At 45.5% G+C, this 21,517-nt stretch overlaps 1 protein-coding gene across 2 annotated transcripts; it reads left to right on the top strand.

The window, feature by feature from the left end:
• Positions 1–1,203: 1,203 nt before the first annotated feature.
• On the top strand, positions 1,204–21,146 carry LOC147610413 (putative nucleoside diphosphate kinase 5). 2 transcript variants are annotated; one of them, XM_086786363.1, is made up of 5 exons: positions 1,204–1,347; positions 1,429–1,657; positions 19,903–20,010; positions 20,116–20,225; positions 20,805–21,146. In XM_086786363.1, exons 1-5 carry the CDS (start codon positions 1,314–1,316, stop codon positions 20,837–20,839), a joined length of 516 nt encoding a protein of 171 aa, XP_086642489.1. In that variant the 5' UTR covers positions 1,204–1,313; the 3' UTR covers positions 20,840–21,146. The 2 variants fall into 2 exon arrangements, with proteins under 2 accessions (XP_086642489.1, XP_086642490.1); XM_086786364.1 differs by having other exon boundaries at positions 1,231–1,347; positions 1,432–1,657.
• Positions 21,147–21,517: the final 371 nt, after the last annotated feature.

The following is a 21,517-nucleotide window of genomic DNA, read 5'->3' on the forward strand; positions in this document are numbered from 1 at the left end:
GCACACTGGATGGCTTATGCAACCAGTGATCTATTTAAGCAAAGGTAACAATAGCTAGGAGCAACCCTCACCACCTCAAAGGATGAAGTAAAAGGATGAAGTAAAAGGCAAGCAACTTGCAAAAAGGTAACTCAAAGGATGAAGTAAAAGGCAAGCAACTTGCAAAAAGGTAACTCTCTCAAGCTAGTTTTAGTAATGCTTCTTTGGCCCTAGAGCTTCAAAAAAAACTTTTAGTGGCTTTATCCCAAAGACTTTTAGTGGCTTAATCCAAAAAAACTTTTAGTGGTTAAAAATAAAATTAAAGGACCTTGCTTTGGGATATTCATAACTCTACACGCTAGTAGCTTATTGCATTACTCAATCGCTCACACCCTACATGCCTTCCCACCACTTCTTCCACTTTTGCATGTCCACTCACATAATGTTATCCATGAACCTATGAGATTATTGCCTAAGCTCAAGATCCTATTTGTAAAGGTGTGTTGTGATAGCAATTACAAAAAGTGCCAGGAGTCCTAGACTAATAGTAAATAATATCCACAATAGACTAATAGCAAATAATATCCACAATAGACTTAGACTCCCACTAGTTGGTGCAGGTGAACACGCTTGCATGTCAAGTGCAAGGCCTACAATCCTACTCCTTTAAAGGACCCCACTAAATGTGAACATGCTTGCAAGTCCCCACAAGGATCACGAGCAATGCTCTTGTGCAAGATTAGAAGATTACTCTTTCATTTGTGCAAGATTAGAAGATTACACTTCCATTAGTAGCCCATCCTTCAAGCATGTGTCCCTTGCCCCCTCTTTGTTTGCAAGGCATGCAATCCTCTATATAGCCCTTGATAGCCCTCACCATGGTTGACTACCTACTTCTTGCAACACCTCACACAATGAAACTAACCATTGGTGTGGGGGAAAAAGAGTAACATTTATCTACACAAGGCGATCTGATTTCTTCTCACATTGCGGTTTTTTGCAGTCCACACAAATGTTGAAAAGCAAAAGGCAAGATGAAAAAGAAAGTAAGAAATTCACAAGTCCAAAATAAACACATGCAAACAAATGTATATTCAACAACTATACTTAAAGAAATTTTGTTTGAAACTAAGCTCCAACCCAAGAAGCCTAGCACTACAGCCTTTTGAGTACTAGCTAGTTTGAACTGTGTGTGTGTAACGGCGTGACCTCAATGGCCCGTGTGTTCGCGACACTGTTCCTTTTGAAACTAAGCTCCAACCCAAGAAGCCTAGCACTACAGCCTTTTGAGTACTAGCTAGTTTGAACTGTGTGTGTGTAACGGCGTGACCTCAATGGCCCGTGTGTTCGCGACACTGTTCCTCATCGGTAAGCGCGGCTTTGCCCATTCGCTTGCTAGCACAGAGAGGTGCTTCTGTTCGTGTTGATGTTGTGAAGGTGTCTGTGCAGTAGAAGTAATAGTAGCAGGGGTTGCTGCCAAGGAAAGAACACTGGCCATGGTGAAACCCGATGGAGTGAGAGCCAACCACACCGAGGCCATCAAGACCATCATCCGATCTTCGGGCTTCGACATCGCTGAAGAGAAGACACTACAGCTAGACGTGAAGACCGCAGAAGCTTTCTACTCTGAGCACTTCGAAAAGACTTTCTTTGGCGATCTTATCGACTTTATGACCAGGTTTTCCTTGCCATATCTTCATGCCAGTAAAGAAGCATAATTGCTCCAGAATTGCTTCCTAGTTTACCGATAATACCATGGTTATGAATGTGTTTCTGCATCACTTCAAGAAGTAAATCGTTACTGCATCACTTCAACGAGTAAGCAGTTATCACACAATGCGGCTTGGCAATTCATAGAACTTGTAAACCAATATATTGCATTCATAGACTGCACTCAAGAATGGTCATAGCTTCAGCTCAACCTTAGGCTCTTTCATTTTGGGTGCTCTATCAAATGCTCAACTGCTCGAAGCATAGAAATGTAATCGGCCCAGAATGAGGCGGGATGTGTTCACTTATGTGCAACATTGTTCGATTTGTCAAAAGGTGAAAGTGTCGCATGGGAAGAAAGCAGGTTTGTTACAACCATTACCAATTCTCGAAGGATCTTTCCAAGGTATATCTATGGATTTTGTGATGAATTTGCATGCAATGTTTGATAATCGTTGATTGTTTAAGCAAATTTGTTATGCTCTTTGCAAGGCTAATGTTACTGTTGCAGATGTTATGTCACGTGCATCTCGCACTTGGATGCCAAGTGGACATATGTAAACTGAAGGTGCAGGACCTAGAGTGGAAACTGGTCCCATGTGAGCCTAGTCCGGGACGAGTCAGCCAGGGTTCCACTCTAAGCGTCCTATGCATTGCATTGTCCTGCATATGTAGCAATGCCAGTCTGTAGTGTGGGTCTCCCTATGGAATGATGTCAGGTGTCCTGAGTGTTTGGTTTGCAACCAAATTCTAGGCATACGTAGGAAAAGCATGTAGGTTGCATGTAGAAGGGGTCTAGCCCTTAGGACTACATCCTACCCTAGAAGAGAGAGTCAAGCTCTTCAGTGGGCATTGGGTAGGCTTTAGGCCACCCAAGAAGGGCCAAGAAGGCCCAAGGCTTTGCCCACCAGTCCAATGAAGGGGTAGGCAGGCTGTTGGCTAGCCCAAGGGGCTTGGCCAGGCAGTCGACAAACTCTAGGGGCCTTGCCCAGCCAGGCGGCCAAGCATAGAGGCTACCTGGCAGTTGGTGCAGGTGTAGACAACAGCTAGGAAGCATGCACATAAGGGCCAGCCAACCTAGAGTATGAAAAGTGCATCATTTATGTGCTTAAGGACCAGGTCGTGGAGATGCCGACCCCTGTTTGGGCCAGTCAACCAGCATGTTCAGGACCTATAAATAGGTAGAGCATAAATCCGTTCACTCATCTCATAATTCAGAAAGGGTTGTTGCAGTCCAAGGGTCAGAACATCCAAGGAGAGTGCTACAGCCAAGGTGAAAAGTGCACGTCAAGAATAGATCTTCATACCTATAGATTTGCTTATTGTACATCATTCTAATAAAGCAAATACACCATTCATGGTGGGGGCTCTACAGAGGGTATTCGGGACCCAATACTGTGTCCAGCTCTTCCTCTCTCTCTTTCTATTTTTGCACATCTCTCTCTATGTTATGCGTTATCTTCGTCCTCGCGAACAATTGCATAATTTTGAACATTGAAGTTATCGATTCTTCTACCGAGCTTCCGCGTGTTACGTTGGTATAAGAGGCTTCTTCAAGTGTGAAGATTCAGTCGGAAAACCAGAAAAAAGAAAGTTTTTTTTGTCTTGCTTGTGTGGTTGGTTTCTAGTCTCAATTGAGGAAGATAAATGAATGGACCGTGGCGTTGACACGATCCCACAACTGTGCCTGTGCTTCCCGGTCCTTACGAATCGATGGTAACTCCCCTTCCTCTACTTGCGGCCGTGGAACCCCAACAAGGATTGAAATCAACAAGGTTGTAAGACTCCAGAACAGATTCCATCATAACCTTCCATATGCCATAGTTGTTCCCGTCCAACTGACGGTCCACCGGGAACGTGGGGAGTGTAGGGATCTTCACATGCCTCTTAGCCATCTCTAACAAATCTGCCATTGCGGGGATGTACTCTGAAAAAGGGTGGTTGGGTGGGAACAAAGAAGAACTTAACCTGCAAGTGGCTATCCAGCAAATAGCCCACCGTCCTCTTGCTTCTCTTCTTCCCAAACAGTCCCTAACAGTCCACCAATCAGCAACACAACAGTCCCCCTCTTGCTCACACAAATCCCAAGAACTATCAAGAGCCTAGGGCTCTGATACCATGTTAGAATACACAGCGGAGATGATACCATGTTAGAATACGTAGCGGAGATGAATACGCAGCTTTGAAGTCCGGTACTGAAGGTATAGTCGGCCAAGACAAGTGTCCTCCTGCCACCACAGGGCTGCCACCCAAGCCACAGAAAAATGGGAAAAAATGGGGGAAAAATACGGGGAGTGAGGAAAAATGAGAACAATAAAGGGCGGGCACACCCACAACAAAGGTCCTGGTGTCTTCATAAAGACAGGAGATGACTTCTAACACCATCCTCATCAATTGGATTGGAGACCGTGTTAGGTTCGTATGTACCATTGAGTGCTTATGTGTCTAACACTACCTGGGTGTCCACCACTGCTGCAGACAGATTCAACATATAGTATCGGCTACTACCCATGATCCCTGGAGAGATGTGAACTTGAATAGAGGAGGGTCTAGGTCCTAGGAGCAACATACGCTCTCAGACTATTGGTGTACAAGAAGATAATAGTGTTTTCTCTTTTGGTTCATCTTCTATTTCTGCTCCTAATGTGTTTTGGAATATTGCACTACCTCAAGCACAAAATCCTTCCACCCAACCCATGTTTCTTCTTGCTGGCGTTGGTATGCAACCATTACCGGCCGCACCTCCACAGGGACTTGCGTATGGGTTTTACCTAACATAAGGATCTCTCGGCACTATGCCCACCGACATTGTGTCTCCACCCAGCATTCCGGGGTATCAGGTAGTTTACCAACCCATCACAGGCACTACACCCGACCGTCCCAGCTTATGTGCCTATCCAAGGATTTGTGCCTCAGCCAGGCATTCCTCCTATGTCGAGTGCCTAGCCTTATATCCCATCTTATGGAGTATCCTCGCCAGGTCCTTCACCTGTGCCGGGTATTAGTGGTTATTCTAGAGTGACCATAGTCACAAGGGACGGGGGACGGTGACGGGGGACGGGGACGGGGACGGGACGGGGGACGGCCATAAGTAGGGAACGGGGACGGGGGAGGGAACGGCACTCAAAAAATACTTTTTTTTAAAATTTTCTACTCTGCACTTATTCTACTTTGGAAGCACATCAAAATGAGCACAAATTTACACTAAAATGCTAAGATTTTGAGTCATATTAATAATTAAGTAGATACAAAATGAGTCATGACTCAAGAGTCAGGACTCAGGAGCCTTAAGGAGGCAAAATACAAGGACGGACTCAAATGAGTCAATGACAAAAAAGTGCTGAAGACTAGAGGCTAGAGGCTAGAGCTAAGTAGTAAGGCCCATGAATCATGATCCATGAATGATCATCCACGTGAAGTGCTCGCCTCATGGTCATGGGTAGCTTGTGCGGCTGCCAAAGAAGCATCAAGCTCATCCTCAGTCTCATCCTCACTGGCATGCTGCTCCTGCACCTCATCCTCCCGTTGCTCTTCTTGTTGACTCATCTCCCACTCCATTCGCAAGTTCGCGCTGACGAAGACAAGGTCATTGGCACGCTCTACCCCGAGTCGGTTCCTCTTCCTAGAGGCAATGTGGCTGCAGGTACTCCAAAGTTGCTCCAAGCAAGAGGAGCTGACGGCCTGGCTAAGTATGCGGATGGCAAGTTGCTGCAGCTCCGGTCCATCTGAACCAAAGTCCTCCCACCATAGAGCAGCACCAACTTTGGAGCGGTCAACCTGTGCATCATGACAGCCATAGGAGCCATGAAACGACCTGTACATCGAAAGCTGGTCCCTGATCTTATGCCTAACCGATGCATCAGGCACAAGACGATCCAAGATGATCCTCCATCCAGCGCTCACCTCCCGGTCGCTCTCCTGCTTGTTGCCTTGGAATTCTGGGTCCACCACATAAAGCTGCTGCATGCAATGGAGAGTAGTAGGAATTCCACCTTCCTAGCACAAGGCATGGATCTCCTCGTATCTGTCTTCGTCAGGCACGAAGTCTTTCAACTTCTCTATCATGCGATCCATGGCCTCGTAGACCTTGCCTATGCATGGCTGCATAGCGTCTACAATCCTCAACAGGTGGACTATGGGCCTCACCATAGCATCTGTGGTCTTCACACGCTCCCACCAAGAGGCGTCATCCGCCCGTAGCCTACACTCTTGGCCAGTGTTTGTATGGGACTCTTGCATGGCGACAAACTTGTCGCTAAGGAAAAGCCCCCTCAAAGCACCACTACAATCCTTCAACCGGCCCAACATGAGAAAGTTGTAGGCGAACCGGGTGTCGGAATATTTGAGAAGAGAGAGACAGGACCTCTTGTTGAACTCATGCCGAAGTCTTTGGTGGTTGAGGACAAAGGAGACCATGGTGTTGGCCTCCTCAATGAGCGGGCTGATCCATGGTAATGCCCCGATGTCCTTGAGGAGGTTGTTTAGGCAATGAGCCATACAAAAGGACACCGTGACATGTCCATACATACCTTGGAGAATAGCTCCCGCCGCCCTATTGGAAGGCTCCCCATCCGCAACAAAGCCCACTACATGCTCGGGGCCAACGATCTCCATGGTGGTAGCCCACTCCGCCGCAAGCACATCCGCGCTCTTCCCAGTGCCGGATGCATCATGAGATGAGATGAAGTACATCTCTCCACGGGAATATGCAACCATGCCGTGAATACTCCTCTTGCGGGTGTCACTCCATCCATCCACAATGAGGGATACTCCGTTCCTCTCCCATTGCCGCTTTGTGTTGTCGGCCGCTTGCTCTACAATGCGCTTCTCCTTGTCGAGCAATGTAGTGCGCAAGCTCTCGGATGAGGGGGGCGTATAGGTTGAGCCATACTCCCCAATCTTCTTAACCATTACCTTGAAGTATTCCGACCTATTCAAGAAAGTAATTTACTAATGAGAAGGAGACTAGGATGATGAAAACATGAATGATGAATTGGCAATGATCGATTGCACTTACCTAGCCGCTTGAAAGGCAATGTGGTCGTGGAAGAAGAAGCGGGCCACCGCCATATCCACCTCCTCCTTCAACTTGGGGTTCCAATTCTCCCCAAGTGTAGATTGTCGCCGTGGGCCACGTAATGATTGAGAGGCCGTGGAGATGGAGGGTGCCGGTGTCGTGGATGGAGTAACATTCCGACTTGATGGCGAAGGTGATGGTGTGCATGATCCCGATCCACCACATGACTCCATGGTAGAGGCTTGAGTTCCTCTCCCCATCGTCGCGGGATCCACGGCGACTCGTGGTGTCCTTCTTGTCGCTTCGACCGCTTCGTAGACGCTAAGCTTGTCAAGAAGTTCCCGTCTCTTCTCGGGCGTGACATTCGTGCAAAACCTCACCTCATGCCCACTCTCATGCAAGAGGTGGGCTCGCACTTTGTCGGCGCCACCCGTTCGCCGGTACGGGCAAAGCTTGCATACCCATGGCCGAGAACCGCCTCCATGAACGGATGTGGTGTAGTTTACCTCCTCCCACCATGTCCATCCCGTTGTCCTTCTACGAGAAGCCCCGGCACGTGAGGAGGATGCCATGGTTGAAGATGGCTTGCCGCTTGACTCTTGAGCCTTGAGGAGAGAGAGAGAGAGAGAGAGAGAGAGAGAGAGAGCCTTGAGGAATGAGAGAGAGAGAGAGAGAGAGAGAGAGAGCCGAGAGCCTAGGCCCTAGAGCTTGGAACTTGGAAGCTGGAAGAGACTCGAGAGAACTTGAGAAGATTCAAGAAGCTTGAGCAATGAGCAATGAACTTGTGTGTGGCAGCTTGTAGCCTTGTAGAGGTGGGCTCTTATATAGATAGGCAAGAGAGAGAGAGGGCCAAGGCCCAACAGCCATAAACGGCTAGTAGAGCCCAAGCCCAACAGCCATAAACGGCTACAGTGGGGCAGGCACGCGGCACGCAGGCGCAACGGCCAGAAACGGGCGCAACGGCTAGAAACGGGAGGCGCAACGGCTATCTGCCGTCCCCGCACAGGCCGTCCCTGACAACCGCCCCCCGTCCCTGCGCCGTCCCCTGCGCCGTCCCCTGTTTGAAACGCCAGTCAGGGGACGTCCGTCCGTCCTCGTCCGTCCCCGTCCCTGCGTCGTCCCGTGTCGGCGTCCCCGCGTTCCTAGGCACCGTCCCCGCCGTCCCCTGTGACTATGAGAGTGACACCTAACCCTCTACCCTCTGGATATGGGTACCATCCATCCTAGACCCCACCATCTCCTTCCCTCCATGTATCTATGTCGAGAAATGCTTTGATAGAAAAGACTCCTTTCAACTTATTTGGACACTTAGAATTAGAAGCCATGATTGATGTGGATGCCATAGATAGGGAGGTCTTACCCCATTGAGAAGATAGACTCGGGGCAGTGTCTATAATCCCTTTACAAGAGGTGGCATTCAAGCTTTATAACCACATACACATATATTATCTATGTGGATAGAGATGTGATAATGCTTAATCAAAGCCTTTAGTGCATGAGATAAAATTATTATGATCATTAAAAAAGGATTAAGCAAGATCATTACCACCAAGCATTAAAATGCTTACGTAGAAAATCTACAGTAGAACCCCCCTCTGCAAATCAGCTTGGCATTGGAGATTGGCTACAACATTTGGCAGGCTCTTTTAGGGGAAGCTAGAGCACCTTGGGGCGCACTTGTGGCTGAGAGGAATTGATGCAATTCCTTTTGTGGAGAGAGAACAAGGCTCTGCAGCAACCGCCTACTCAGAAACGATGACGAATTGGGGGAAACAACCGTGCCGGGTCGTACAACAATGAAATCGATCAATTGAAGCGATGGCGACCTGCGCCCTGAGTAAAGGGAGATTTCTTGTGAAGAAAATGCGCCACGATTTTGCTTGTAGAAGGCAATGGAAGCTCTCCAATATACGTAGGTGCTGTTTTGGAAAAGCCTATTTTGGCTCCACTAATGGTGGGTGATTAATAACTTAATTAATATGCTAAGTAACTAATAAATTAACTTAATGAAGGCGTTGGGAACATAATTGGCTCTGATACCATGAAAGAAATCAAGGTGGGAAGAGATTTGAGCCATTCATAATATGAAAAATAACTGCAGTGCTACATGGGCTTTATATAGCCTTTGGATCCAATCCTGGATGACATCACTGATGATGTAGATGAGCTAGATGCTTCTCCTAAAGATGCTCCATGACTCCTTTGATGTAGGGATGCCCCTTGACATGTGGATGGACATGTGGAGTGATGCTACACACTTTGATTTTAGCTTAGGATAATATTTCATCCTATGCACATTTGTTTTATGGCTAAGGGACAAGTTGGGCTTATATTTCTAACACGATGTACTCACCCATCTCTGGCCCTTGGCTAGAATGGAGCTTAGAGGCTCAGGCCACAGTGACCAGGACGGGGAGGTGGTGGCCTCCATCTTGGAGGTGTTTCTCTTTGTGTTCTTGCATATCTTTGTCGCAGTACCACTTTCCCCCTCTTACAGATACCTCCATTGTGATCAATGGAGTTTGGAGTATGCTTACTCTCACGCTCGGACAGAGTGGCGACACATGGAGGACAGGATCCGCGCCCACTTGGAGCGCCTACCTCCCAGGACTGATAGTGATTATTCCTCATTTAAACCCACATCCAAGACTCTTCGAGTGGAGAGAAATTTCAATAGTTCCGCTTCCCATAGAGATTGATATACGGATAGCCTCATGGAACATTCAGGATTTAGGGGGCCTCAGTGCTTTTAGAGATGAGGCGTCCTCAAAGGCGAGCTTCACAAAGCTACAGTTGGGGGATCCATTGACATTCTCTTCCTCGAGGAGCACCATCTCTCCGAGGGGGTACCTGCTATTGCAGGAAGATTTTACTAGGCAGGAGCCACACTTTTTGGTCCCCTTCTTTTGGCCCCTCGGGGATGCAGGGAAGAGTTTGCATCTCTGTCAATGCTTACCGGCAATGACAAGCTCATGTATCATTGTCTCTGGGCGAGCAAAGTGGTTCACCGTTGCAATTGGAGAGGATTGCGTGGGCTTCCTCAATGTCTATACCCCGAACCCGAAGCATGTAGAGCCATATTTTGGAGCACAATCTATCAAGCCCTTCCTCAGGCTGACTTTTGGTGCATGAGGGGAGACTTCAACATGATAGAGGCAGCAGAGGACAGACTCGGAGGAGGCACAGCCACAGTCACAGGAGCGGAGTATTGATCCTGGCACTCGAGGGATAGGATCCTTGGCATCTTCCAGAGTTTGGGCACAGCCCCAGGAGCACGTGCTTCTTGTGGTCTGGAGACATTGTTTCCGACCTCGCCCCCCCCTCCCCCCCCCCCAATTTGAGCCATCGCCAGTGATTTTTTCTGATCTGTCCTCACGGGTGCCCCATTATCCTCGCAGGTGGTGGATGCGCGTGAGGGTCTGGCGGCACACGATAGAGGTGGTTCCCCTCGCTCTTCGGTCCTTATTATTGACTCCCTTCACTGCAGAGGAGCTGGCAGGGACATTGACTACTCTTCCCGGGGGAAAATGCCCGGGGGCGGATGGGCTTCCAGTTTCGACACTGGGATCTCATGGAAGGCGGCCTTCGAGCAGCCTTCAATGAGATTATGATCATAGGAGCCATGCCAGAGAGGCTTTCTAAGGGTCTGATACACTTGATTCCTAAGGAGGGTGGTGACAGATTGGAGATCCGGTAGTGGAGACCCATCACCCTTGTAGGGACTGCCTACAAAATCTTGGCAAAGGCCATTGGCCGGAGACTTTAGCCTTTCCTCCCTGACTTGATCCACGACACTCTGACAGGTTTTGTTCAAGATCATAGCATTCTGGACAACATCTTCACCTTCTGGGAGGCGACTCTTTAGCTAGGATGCAGTAGCAAGATCTCATAGTGCTACTCCTCGACTTTGAGAAAGCTTATGATAGGGTGGATTGGAGCATTCTGGAGGGCACGATGAGTCGGGTGGGATTCCTCGTGGAGTGGATTCGTGGGGTTTCAGGACTTTACTGAGCCTCGCACAGCCAAGTTCTCATTTAGGGAGCCCATGACGGCAGATTCGCCCTTTCCTGCGTGGTACGGCAGGGTTGTCCTTTGACACCTTACCTCTTCCTATTCGTTGCCAAGGCCATGAGTAGTTTTCTCTCAGCTCAGGAGATCGGGCTTCAAGGATTGCGTCTCCCCCTCCGCACTCAGGAGGAGTTGCTTGACACAGAGTTTGCAGATGACACAACAGCTTATCTTTCAAGAGATGTAGGGAATCTCCAGAGATTCGCGGAGGTGATGGAGATCTTTTGTCGCGCATTAGGAGCACAGATCAACTAGCACAAGTCGTGTGGTTTTTGGGTAGGCTTTGCACTTGCCTCGACTTGGCGCCCAATTGAGGCTTTCCAGTGGATCCCGAGGGGCACTCCAGTTCGCTATCTTGGATGCCAAGTGGGCATTGATATCTCTCCTGAGCAGTAGCTCCCCCCTCTTCTTCTGAGTATTCGGAAGAAGCTTTTATACTGGAGTTCTGTGAGACTCTCCCTAGTTGGTAGAGTGGTGGCGGCGAACCGGGTTCTTCTTGCTACCATGTGGTACATCACTTCGTGCCGGGCCTTATCTCGGGCATGTATTGGCTAGGTACAGTGGTTGATCCGGAACTTCTTATGGGCCGGTAGTGACGGGAGGCTTGCCAGGGCCTAGGTGGCATGGAGAGTGATCGTTCAGCCACGACGTAGAGGGGGGCTAGGCATCATTGACCTTGCTATTCAGAGCCGTTCCCTGCTGGGCAAGCTGATTGTTAGAGGACTCTTCCTGGTGGTGAGCCTTGGAAGGACTTTCTCTTGGCCTGGATTTCAGCTCGCACCTCGAGTCTAGGGGGTCCTTGGCTGCAAAGTACCAAATGGATCTGATTTGAAGAGTGGGTATTTTTAAATTTGGGTAGCACGACAAGAGATCTTCAAGTTTTTTTTTCTTTGACGACCTTTGGGTTGAATGAGTTATTGGTGGTTGCATTTGGATTAAACCAATGCCTCGACTACTTTCAACAGCACGATGGACCATATTTTTCGAGAGCATATGAAATTTGTGGACACTTTCTTTGATGATATCTTGGTTTTACTCGAAGAGTGAAGAAGAGTATTGGATGCATGAGATAAGCATATGCGATGGATGATTTTTTCCGTTTCTAGTTGTTTTATACATACGGGAAATTGCAGTCCTTAGTGCTTTATCTCAAAGACTGCATGTGTCGCATATATATGTAGTCCATCACTAAGACTTAAGCAGAAAAAAATGTTATATCATACGGAATAGGACTTTGTGCATGTTTGGGTTGCCCTACAACAAGGAGTTGTAGATCTTCTCTATTTGATTAGAGATGGATCTCTTATGATGAGAAATTGGCTATGTGTGACTGCCACACATAAGGCAAAGGTTGTGGATGAATGCTATGCACTCTTTGATGGTATTGCATAGAGGTATTCATTCAACTGTGAAGGCAATTGAACGATATTTCTTTTGACCCTAGTTGCATAAGTATGTTTGAGAACGCTTGATATTGGAAACACAAGTATGATATACATAGATTGAAAATTACTGCAGCCTTTTCATATTCCATTAGGACCGCATGTATCGTACATATATGTTGTCCATCACTAAGACGTTGCAAAACAAAATATTCTTATCATACGGAATAGGACTTTGCACATGTTTTAGCTTCCCTACAACAAGGATGAATACCATGCATTTTTCATGATAAGGCATAGAGGTATTCCTTGAACTGTGAGGCGATTGAATGGTCTTTGTAAACGGAAGGGCAACTGTACACGGAAAATCTTATCAATCATGAAAACTGAAAATACATATGAGCATGCTAGACAAAAAGAGATGACAAATCTACACAGTACACCACACTAGGGGCCAGAAGATGGGCTGACACCCCCCCCCCCCCCCCTCTCTCATGGTTAGATTACCAAAAAGGAGTCTGCTTCCAAATACAACTTCACGAGTGCCCAAGGATTCTCCACTGGCTAGCACCTATCTCTTCCAGTACAATATGAAAGCAAAACAAAAACATATGCAGAATTTTGTTGACAATTCTCAACACAAGAAGGCACTTCCGGCGTCAAGCACATGCAGGACAACTATGGACAGCCCATAGCACTCTCGCATCAACCCGGAACAACCCTGTATCTTCATCTTCCTCTTGTGTGGCTCACAGGACAAGTCGACCAGCCATGAGGGGCTGTTTACAATAGTCGATCAGTCCTCAGTAGCCATAGAAGGAATGCAACCAGCAGCAGTACACAAGCCTGCAAGCCCCCGGTCCGAAGGAAAGCTGTCCAGATGCACTCGACCAGCTCTTCCTCTTTGTTTTTTTATGATCTGTCCAGCCTCTGTTCAAGCTGTAAATCAGCTGGCCAGCAGTGGAGAACATGTAGAAGGGGTCAGCCAGCACCTCCCATGCACCTGTTAGGTTTTTTTCGCAGTAGAAGGTTGTAAACAGCTTGTAGAAGCAGTCGACCAGCTCCTATGCACCAGGAAAAGCAGGCGCCTACCCCAAAACTGGAGTTTTTCTCCCATAATATGTCTTCCTGCTGAAAATAGCCTACACGTGTGCTTTTCTGGTCCAGAAGGGGGCACCTACCATGAGTTGGTTCAAATCTAGCCCGGTGCCCACCTTATGGCTGCCACATGTATTAAAATAGTCCTGCCAATGTGAATACCTTATAAGTTGTCCGGCCACTTATAAGTGTGTGCGAACCTGCACCCATAATTATTAGTATATGAAACCATAAAGCTGTAAATTGGGTTTTTGGGTACAGTTACCACTTGCAAAACACATGTAGACCACTTGTCAGTCCCAAACAGGTGTGCACATAGACGTCCACAGGGTGCCCATGCATCCCCGGCCCCATGGACAACGCAGGCAGAAATCTCAAGCATTATCCAGGCAAACAATACAAGTCATCCAAAGATAAAATCAAAGTCATGCACACACATGAGTGCAGCTAGACTGGAAGCTCAGTTGTATCTGATAACAATGTCCAGGGCTCATGATCCTTCCGGAACCTTCCTAGAACATAAATACAAAAGATCTCCAAGATAGCTAGTCGCAGAGAATTACATTATGTCAGACTCCATGAGCCATACATGTACACCATGTCAAGTCCCATAAGCCACACATATACTATCATGTCAGGCTACACCAGCCATACATGTACTGCCATGTCAGGCTCCATATGCCACACAGACACACCATGTCAGGCTACACCAGCCATACATGTATGTCATGTCAGGATCCACATGCCACACATGAACGATAGAAAAATAGAAGCTGTAAGGAATTTTGTGACACCCCCCCCGGCTTCTAAGCAATTGACCGCAATTGAAAAGCTTCGAAGTAGGCCTTCAGAAGCTCCGAATAATCCGTAAAATAATTCTCGTCTATCCATTTTGCATCCATAGGTGAATAGTTTTTAAACTTCACAAGATACTTGCGCACTAGCTTAGGTTGCAATACCTCCTCAAGTTCATCCACTTCTGGTGGATCTTCCAAAATTGGTTCCATAGGAGGTGGTCCCACATAAGACCTCAATAAATTGACATGAAAGGCATTGTGTATTTTCCAGTGATTGGGCAATACCAATCTATATGCCACTTCATTTATTTTCTGCAAGATTTGGAATTGCCTGTAATACCTGTTTGAAAGCTTAGGAAACCGGCCTTCTTTACCTGGCCGCTTCCGAAGACGTGCTTTCTCAAACTTAAGTAACACCCAATCACCTTCCTTGAAAACCACCTCTCGCATGTGTTTGTTAGCTGCCTTTTTCTGCTTAGCTTGAGATCTTTCTATGGCTGTCCGAACCTGTGCAAAAGTAGTATCCAAATTGTAAGATAGGTGGAAGCACCACCTTGCCATAGACTATCTCAAACGGAGCCTTATTTGTTGAAGAATGTACCGTGTTATTGTATGCAAACTCAACCAATGGCAAATAATTTTCCCAATCTGACTTCTGCTTTGATACATAACACTTGAGCAAGTCAAGTAGAGCTGAATTTGCAATTTCACTCGGACCATCCGTTTGAGGATGATAGGTTGATGAAAAACTCAGCTTTGTGTCCATATTATCAAACAATGCCCGTCAAATTAAACTGGTAGTCCGAGGATCTCTATCTCCCATAATAGACTTGGGCATGCCATGATATTTGAAAATCTGAGCTAAGAACAACTTTGCCATGTGCTCTGGCTTGATTGTTTTCCTCATAGGAATAAAGTGTACCTGTTTGCTAAAACAATCTATAATAGTCCATATAGCATCATTTCCATGTGCCGGTTTCAGCAAATATAGCATATGGCGGAGCATGACACTCTTTCATAACCTTTTGGCGTAATTCAGGCACTACACAAATACGATTTTGCATCATCAAAAACCCATCTCTAATCGAATAAGATGGAATAGTAGTACCATGATTCAAATCAGCCCAAATAAGGTGAAAATCTGTGTCCAAAGCATACATATCTAGCATCCCTGATAAGTCCTGATGATAGGTGGTAGTTACGGCATGCACTTGAGGCCTGTGTGACAAAGGATCCGCCACCAAATCCTTTTTTCTCGGGATATGCAAAATCTAAAAAATGGAACATGGACAAGAAGTTTGCCCACCTCAGATGCTTTTTTCGAGAGTTTAGGTTGTGTAAGAAAGTGCCGTAAACTTTAGTGATCTGTTTTTACTATAAATTCAGCCCCCAAAAGATAATGCTTCCGTGTTTGAAGTGCATGATTCATGAATAAAGGCTAACAACGCTTTCTCATAAACCTGCAAATACAATTCCACATGTTGCAGGCGGCGGCTTCCAAAAGCCATTACATGTCCCCCCTGGTTGAAAACAGCTCCCAAACAATCTCCACATCCATCACACTCGACCACAAAAGATCTATGCAAATCTGGAATAATAAGAACTAGCCTTGATATAATGGCATCCTTCAACTTTTGAAAAGCTGTCTTTTCGGGATCCGACCAACGGAATGCTACTTTCTTCTTCGTTAGATCACGTAACGGCGAAGTTAAGAAAGCAAAGTGTCGAATAAATCGACGATAATAAGAGCATAAACCAATAAAGCTCCTAACTTGATGCACATTTTGCAGTTCTGGCCAATCCTTGATGGCTTGAATCTTTGCGGGATCCATACGTACTCCATCTTTGGAGACAATATGTCCTAAATAGTGAATTTTTGACAAGAAGAATTCACTCTTCTTTCCATTGATGAAAAGTTTATGTTTCCTTAGCTCTTCAAAAACAATGGCAAGATGCTCTTTATGTTCAGTCTCACTCTTTGAAAAAATGATAATATCATCAAAGAAAGTTCCTGTGAACTTGCGATGAGGTCTAAAAATTTTGTCCATCATTCTACTGAAAGTGGTGGGAGCATTTGTAAGTCCAAATGGCACAACCAAATACTCATATAGTCCAAATGATGTTCGAAAAGTTGTTTTATGCACATCTTGAGGTACCACTCGAATCTGATGGTAACCACTCTTAAGATCAATGCGACTGAAACAAGCAGCTCCCTCAAGTTTATTAAGAATATCATCGATTCGAGGAATCGGAAACCTGTTCTCGATAGTAATCTTGTTGTGAGGGCCCTATAATCAACACACATTCTGTATGTCCCATCCTTTTTTTGCACAAGTAAAATTGGAGAACAATACGGTGAAGAACTTGACCTTATCAACTCCTTCTCAAGCAGACCATTTACTTGAGTCATGATTTCCTCCTGTTGAGCAGCACTCATTCTATAAGAAGGTGGGTTAGGAGGAGAGCTTCCAGGGATTATGTCAATACAATAATCCTCTGGCCTCTTTGGGGGTAATTGTCCTGGTAGTGAATCAGCAAAACAATCAGCATATTCACTTAAGAAATCAATCTTATCTTGATCTACGAGAGTTACAACATCATGCTCAACATTATCACGTACAAAGACCAAGTAAGAACAAGCTGATGTCTTTATTGCCTTTGAAATAGATATATGGCTTACAACGAGTATGGTACTCCCAGTAGTATTCGCATCAATACAAACTTCCCTACCCCTACGAGTAAACTTAACTTTCTTTTCTTTGTGCAAAATCTTGGGATCCAAACGATAATGCCAAGGCATCCCAAGTATCACATCACATCCTGTAAGTTGTGCCACGAGGAAGTCTTCACGATCCAAATATCCCTGTATCTGTATGCGAAGCTTCCCAATGATGGGAGTGACCTTAACTTCCTTGCCCTCAAAGGTAGCATCTGCATGAAAGTCTATGCCCAATTCCTCGAGCTTTAACCCAAGAGCAACAACCATCTGTATGGATATGAAGTTATCTGTTGAGGCATTATCAAGAAGGAATAAAGCTGTTTGGTTCTTTAACTTGCCCCAAGCTTTGCATAAGATTCTATTGTTTTGTAGTGTTACCCTGAACATCGGGTATAACATTTATACTCGGTTTGGCATCCTGCACATTATTCTTTTTGAGATTTTGGGGGCATTGAGCTTTCACGTGATCTTTGCTCCCACATGTGAAGCACTTTTCCTCTCTTATGCAATCAAAAATATGCTGTCTGGACAGCTTAGAATCATTCTTTTTACCCCCCCGCTTCTTTTCTGAGCCCCCTTTTGCATCCTTGGACTCATTGGGCATAAACTTAGGTGGCTGTCCACCCTTTTCTGCTCATTTCTAGCTCTAAATTTTCCCTTGTATGAGCTAAATTCTTGTCTTTTTGACGCTCCCATACCATGCAACTCCTCAAAAATAGTGGCCGAGTATATCAGCTCATGTAAGGTGTTGTGGGGGGATACACTGCAAGGCTCTTTTGAATGATTCGTTGCAGCCCTGACTCAAACTTTCTTTTCTTCTCATCCTCACTAATCGTCATGAAAGGTGTGACTTTGAGAAGAATCCGCCAAAACTTTGAAACATAAGAGGAAACGGATTCACCTTCATCTTGTGTTAAATACAACCTCACGAGTGCCCAGGGATTCTCCACTGGCTAGCACTTTTCTCTTCTAGTACAATATGAAAGCAAAACAAAAACATATGCGGAATTTTGTTGACAAGTTCTCAACACAAGAAGGCACTTCCGGCGTCAAGTACATGCAGGACAACTATGGACAACCCATAGCACTCCCGCATCAGCCGAGAACAACTGTGTATCTTCACCTTTCTCCTATATGGCTCATAGGACAAGTCGACCAGCCATGAGGGGTTGTTTACAATAGTCGATCAGCCCTCAGTAGCCACAGAAGGAATGCAACCAGCAGTAGTACACAAGCCTGCAAGCCCCCGATCCAAAGGAAAACTGTCCAGATGCACTCGACCAGCTCTTCCTCTTTGTTTTTTTATGATCTGTCTAGCTTCTGTTCAAGCTGTAAATCAGCCAGCCAGCAGTGGAGAACATGCAGAAGGGGTCGGCCAGCACCTCCCATGCACGTGTTAGGTTTTTTTCGCGGTAGAAGGCTGTAAACAGTCTGTAGAAGCAGTTGACCAGCTCCCATGCACTAGGAAAAGCAGGCACCTACCTCAGAATTGGAGTTTTTCTCCCATAATATGGCTTCAGTTGAAAATAGCCTACACGTGTGCTTTTCTGGTCCAGAAGGGGGTGCCTACCATTAGTTGGTAGGCACCCCATAATATGGCTTCAGTTGAAAATAGCCTACACGTGTGCTTTTCTGGTCCAGAAGGGGGTGCCTACCATTAGTTGGTTCAAATCTAGCCCGGTTCCCACCTTATGGTTGCCACATGTATTAAAATAATCCTGCCCAGTGTGAATACCTTATAAGTTGTCCGGCCACTTATAAGCATGTGTGAATCTGCACCCATAATTATTAGTATATGAAACCATAAAGCTGTAAATTGGGTTTTTGGGTACACTTACCACCTGCAAAACACATGTAGACCACCTGTCAGTCCCAAGCAGGTGTGCACATACACGTCCACAGGGTGCCCAGGCGTCCCCGGCCCCATGGACAACGCAGGTAGAAATCTCAAGCATTGTCCAGGCAAACAATACAAGTCATCCAAAAATAAAATCAAAGTCATGCACACACATGAGTGCAGCTAGACTGGAAGCTCAGTTGTATCCGATAAAAATGTCCAGGGCTCATGATCCTTCCGGAACCTTCCTAGAACATAAATACAAAAGATCTCCAAGATAGCTAGTCCCAGAGAATTACATCATGTTAGACTCCATGAGCCGTACATGTACACCATGTCAGGCCCCACAAGCCACACATGTACTATCATGTCAGGCTACACCAGCCATGCATGTTTTGTAATGTCGGGCTCCATATGCCACACAGACACACCATGTCAGGTTACACCAGCCATACATGTATGTCATGTCAGGCTCCACATGCCACACATGAACAGTAGAAAAATAGAAGTTGTAAGGAATTTTGTGACAGTGTTTCTTTTGGCCCTAGTTGCACAAGTATGTTTGAGAATGCTTGCTATCAAAAACTCATGTATGGTATATATAAGGCTGCAGGATTATCGCAACCTTTTCTGATTCTGGAAAAGCATTGCAATGTACTTTATCATGGATTTGCTGAAGACTCATTATGGCAATGATGTTATTTGGATTATTATTAATAGATTTAGCAAGCAAGTGCATTTGATTCCAATTTGCAAGACAATCAAGGCAAAGCATATGGCTCTTTTCATGCTTTTTAGCTGAGTTTTTTGGGTACAAAAGAGTGGCCAGCCCACGTGCACTAATCTCATCAAAAAGCAGGGGCATCCCTTTGCTCTCTAGTGACCAGCTTTGTAGTCCCCATCTCTTGCATCAATGAGAGGCTGTACAGATGCTATTGTATGACCATATCAGGCAGCACAGCTATACAGCCGGAATTGCTCTATAGATAGCGTGTAGGTCATGGCAAGAGACAGTTGCTCTGCATGGTTAGCTGGTGCAGCTTTACGAACAGCTGACATGGGAGTTTGATGTGAGTTTATGGCTGTTTTCGGTTTGCTGGGCTGAATCTTGATTACTTGTGGATAAGGGAAACGTGTGGTGTGCTGAAGACCTTGTATGCTGACCCCTCTGCAAATTTTACATGTAGTTGGTAACTCACATGGTGTCCTCATAATATGTCAGATTGCAGTTTTAGAGTTCAATTTTAAACTGCTTCATTTGTTGCAGTAAATGACTCCTTGAGATTGGACTGCAGTGGTTCTGTGGTAGCCATGGTGCTAGAGGATGAGAATGCAGTAGCGAAATGGCGAGCCTTGATTGGACCAACTGATCCTGAGAGGGCACAAAGGGAGCAACCACACAGGTGCTAGTTAAAAAGTCTGCAGTTGTAGTTTTGCTTTCGTCACATCAGTGATCATGGTATATAACTTCAACTCAAGAGGGCTCAGTATTTGATAACTTGCTGCAGCATAAGAGCAATGTTTGGGTCCAATACAACACAAAACTGTGTTCATGGTTCTGATTCTCCAGGAACAGCCAAACGAGAAATCAGGATCTTATTCAAAGATAGTCCAGCAGGTGGGCTGTAGGACTAGATTATAACCAATTTTGCAACTTCAGTTCTTAACATTTATGTCATACATACAAACGAGTGCACGTGTGTGTATATATGTATGTATGTATGACATGCATGCATGTATGTACGCATAAAATATATATATATATATATATATATAGAGTGTGTGTGTGTCTATATGTACATGTAGATCTCTGTCTCTCTCTCTCTCTCTCTATATATATATATATATATATGAGAGAGAGAGAGAGATCTATACACATAGTATATATATATATATATATATATATATATATATATTGCGTATGTGTGTGTAATATTATATAATTATATTTATATATATGTTATACACGCACGCGCACATATTTCACGTGTACGCGCAAGCCCACAGTCACGCATATACACATACATATTATCTTTAGGTGTTGGGGTTCGAGCATGTCCCTGCTGGGTAGCAGTGTGGTACAATGGTTATTCGAGGAAGGGCCCACGGACAAAATTCTGAGCACTTCTATTCTAGCTTCTACAGTAAAACATTAGCTGGACGTTATTGACATAATGGTTGTTGTTCACTAATGCAGATGAGCATGTCATGATGGAGCACGATGAATTATAGCTGCCAAATCAGGTCTCTTTGGATTGCACAGTTTTGTTCTCTTCTTACCTCATTGAGAGCTGTTTCACTTTGGGTAGCCAGTGTCTCTACCTTGAGATGCATCTCCTTAAATTTTTTTGTCTCAGAGAGCCACCTTATGAGATGCTACATTACTAAGATTTACATTAGTGTCTCTACCTTGAGATGCATCTCCTCTAATTTTTACTAACAGAATGCTCATAAGTGGACATGTAAAGGAAGAGGACAATTTCGTAGATCGCATTTTATGAATGTAAAGTATGTCCAGTGCAATTTTTCTTTGGATCTCTGTGAATGTGTCTGGCAGTCATCGAGGGGGTAGGGTTTTTTCAATTGGACAGAAAGTATAAGGTCTGTCGACATGGCACTAATTGTCTTAAGGTCTGTCCACATGACACTAATTGTTTCCTCAAGGCGGGTGTGAATTCTCTCAATAGTTCCTATAGGATGCTCTTCAGACTTGCTAAGGCTGGTGATCATCTCCCACCTACTAGAGTTCCAAGGCATGGTCAGATTCGAGTTTGTTGGTGGAATGTACTGAACTTCTAGTGCTATGAACTAAATGTAGGTACAGGTGTAGCATGAAACCGGTACCGTGCTCCTTGTAAGTAGAGGCGGCCTGTGTTAATGGCTCAGACTAGTATTCCCCATGTGATGAAA

The sequence above is a fragment of the Cibotium barometz genome, chromosome 49 (genome assembly GCF_041138505.1).
Source record: "Cibotium barometz isolate CiBa-2024 chromosome 49, ASM4113850v1, whole genome shotgun sequence".
In the NCBI taxonomy this organism is placed as follows: domain Eukaryota; kingdom Viridiplantae; phylum Streptophyta; class Polypodiopsida; order Cyatheales; family Cibotiaceae; genus Cibotium; species Cibotium barometz.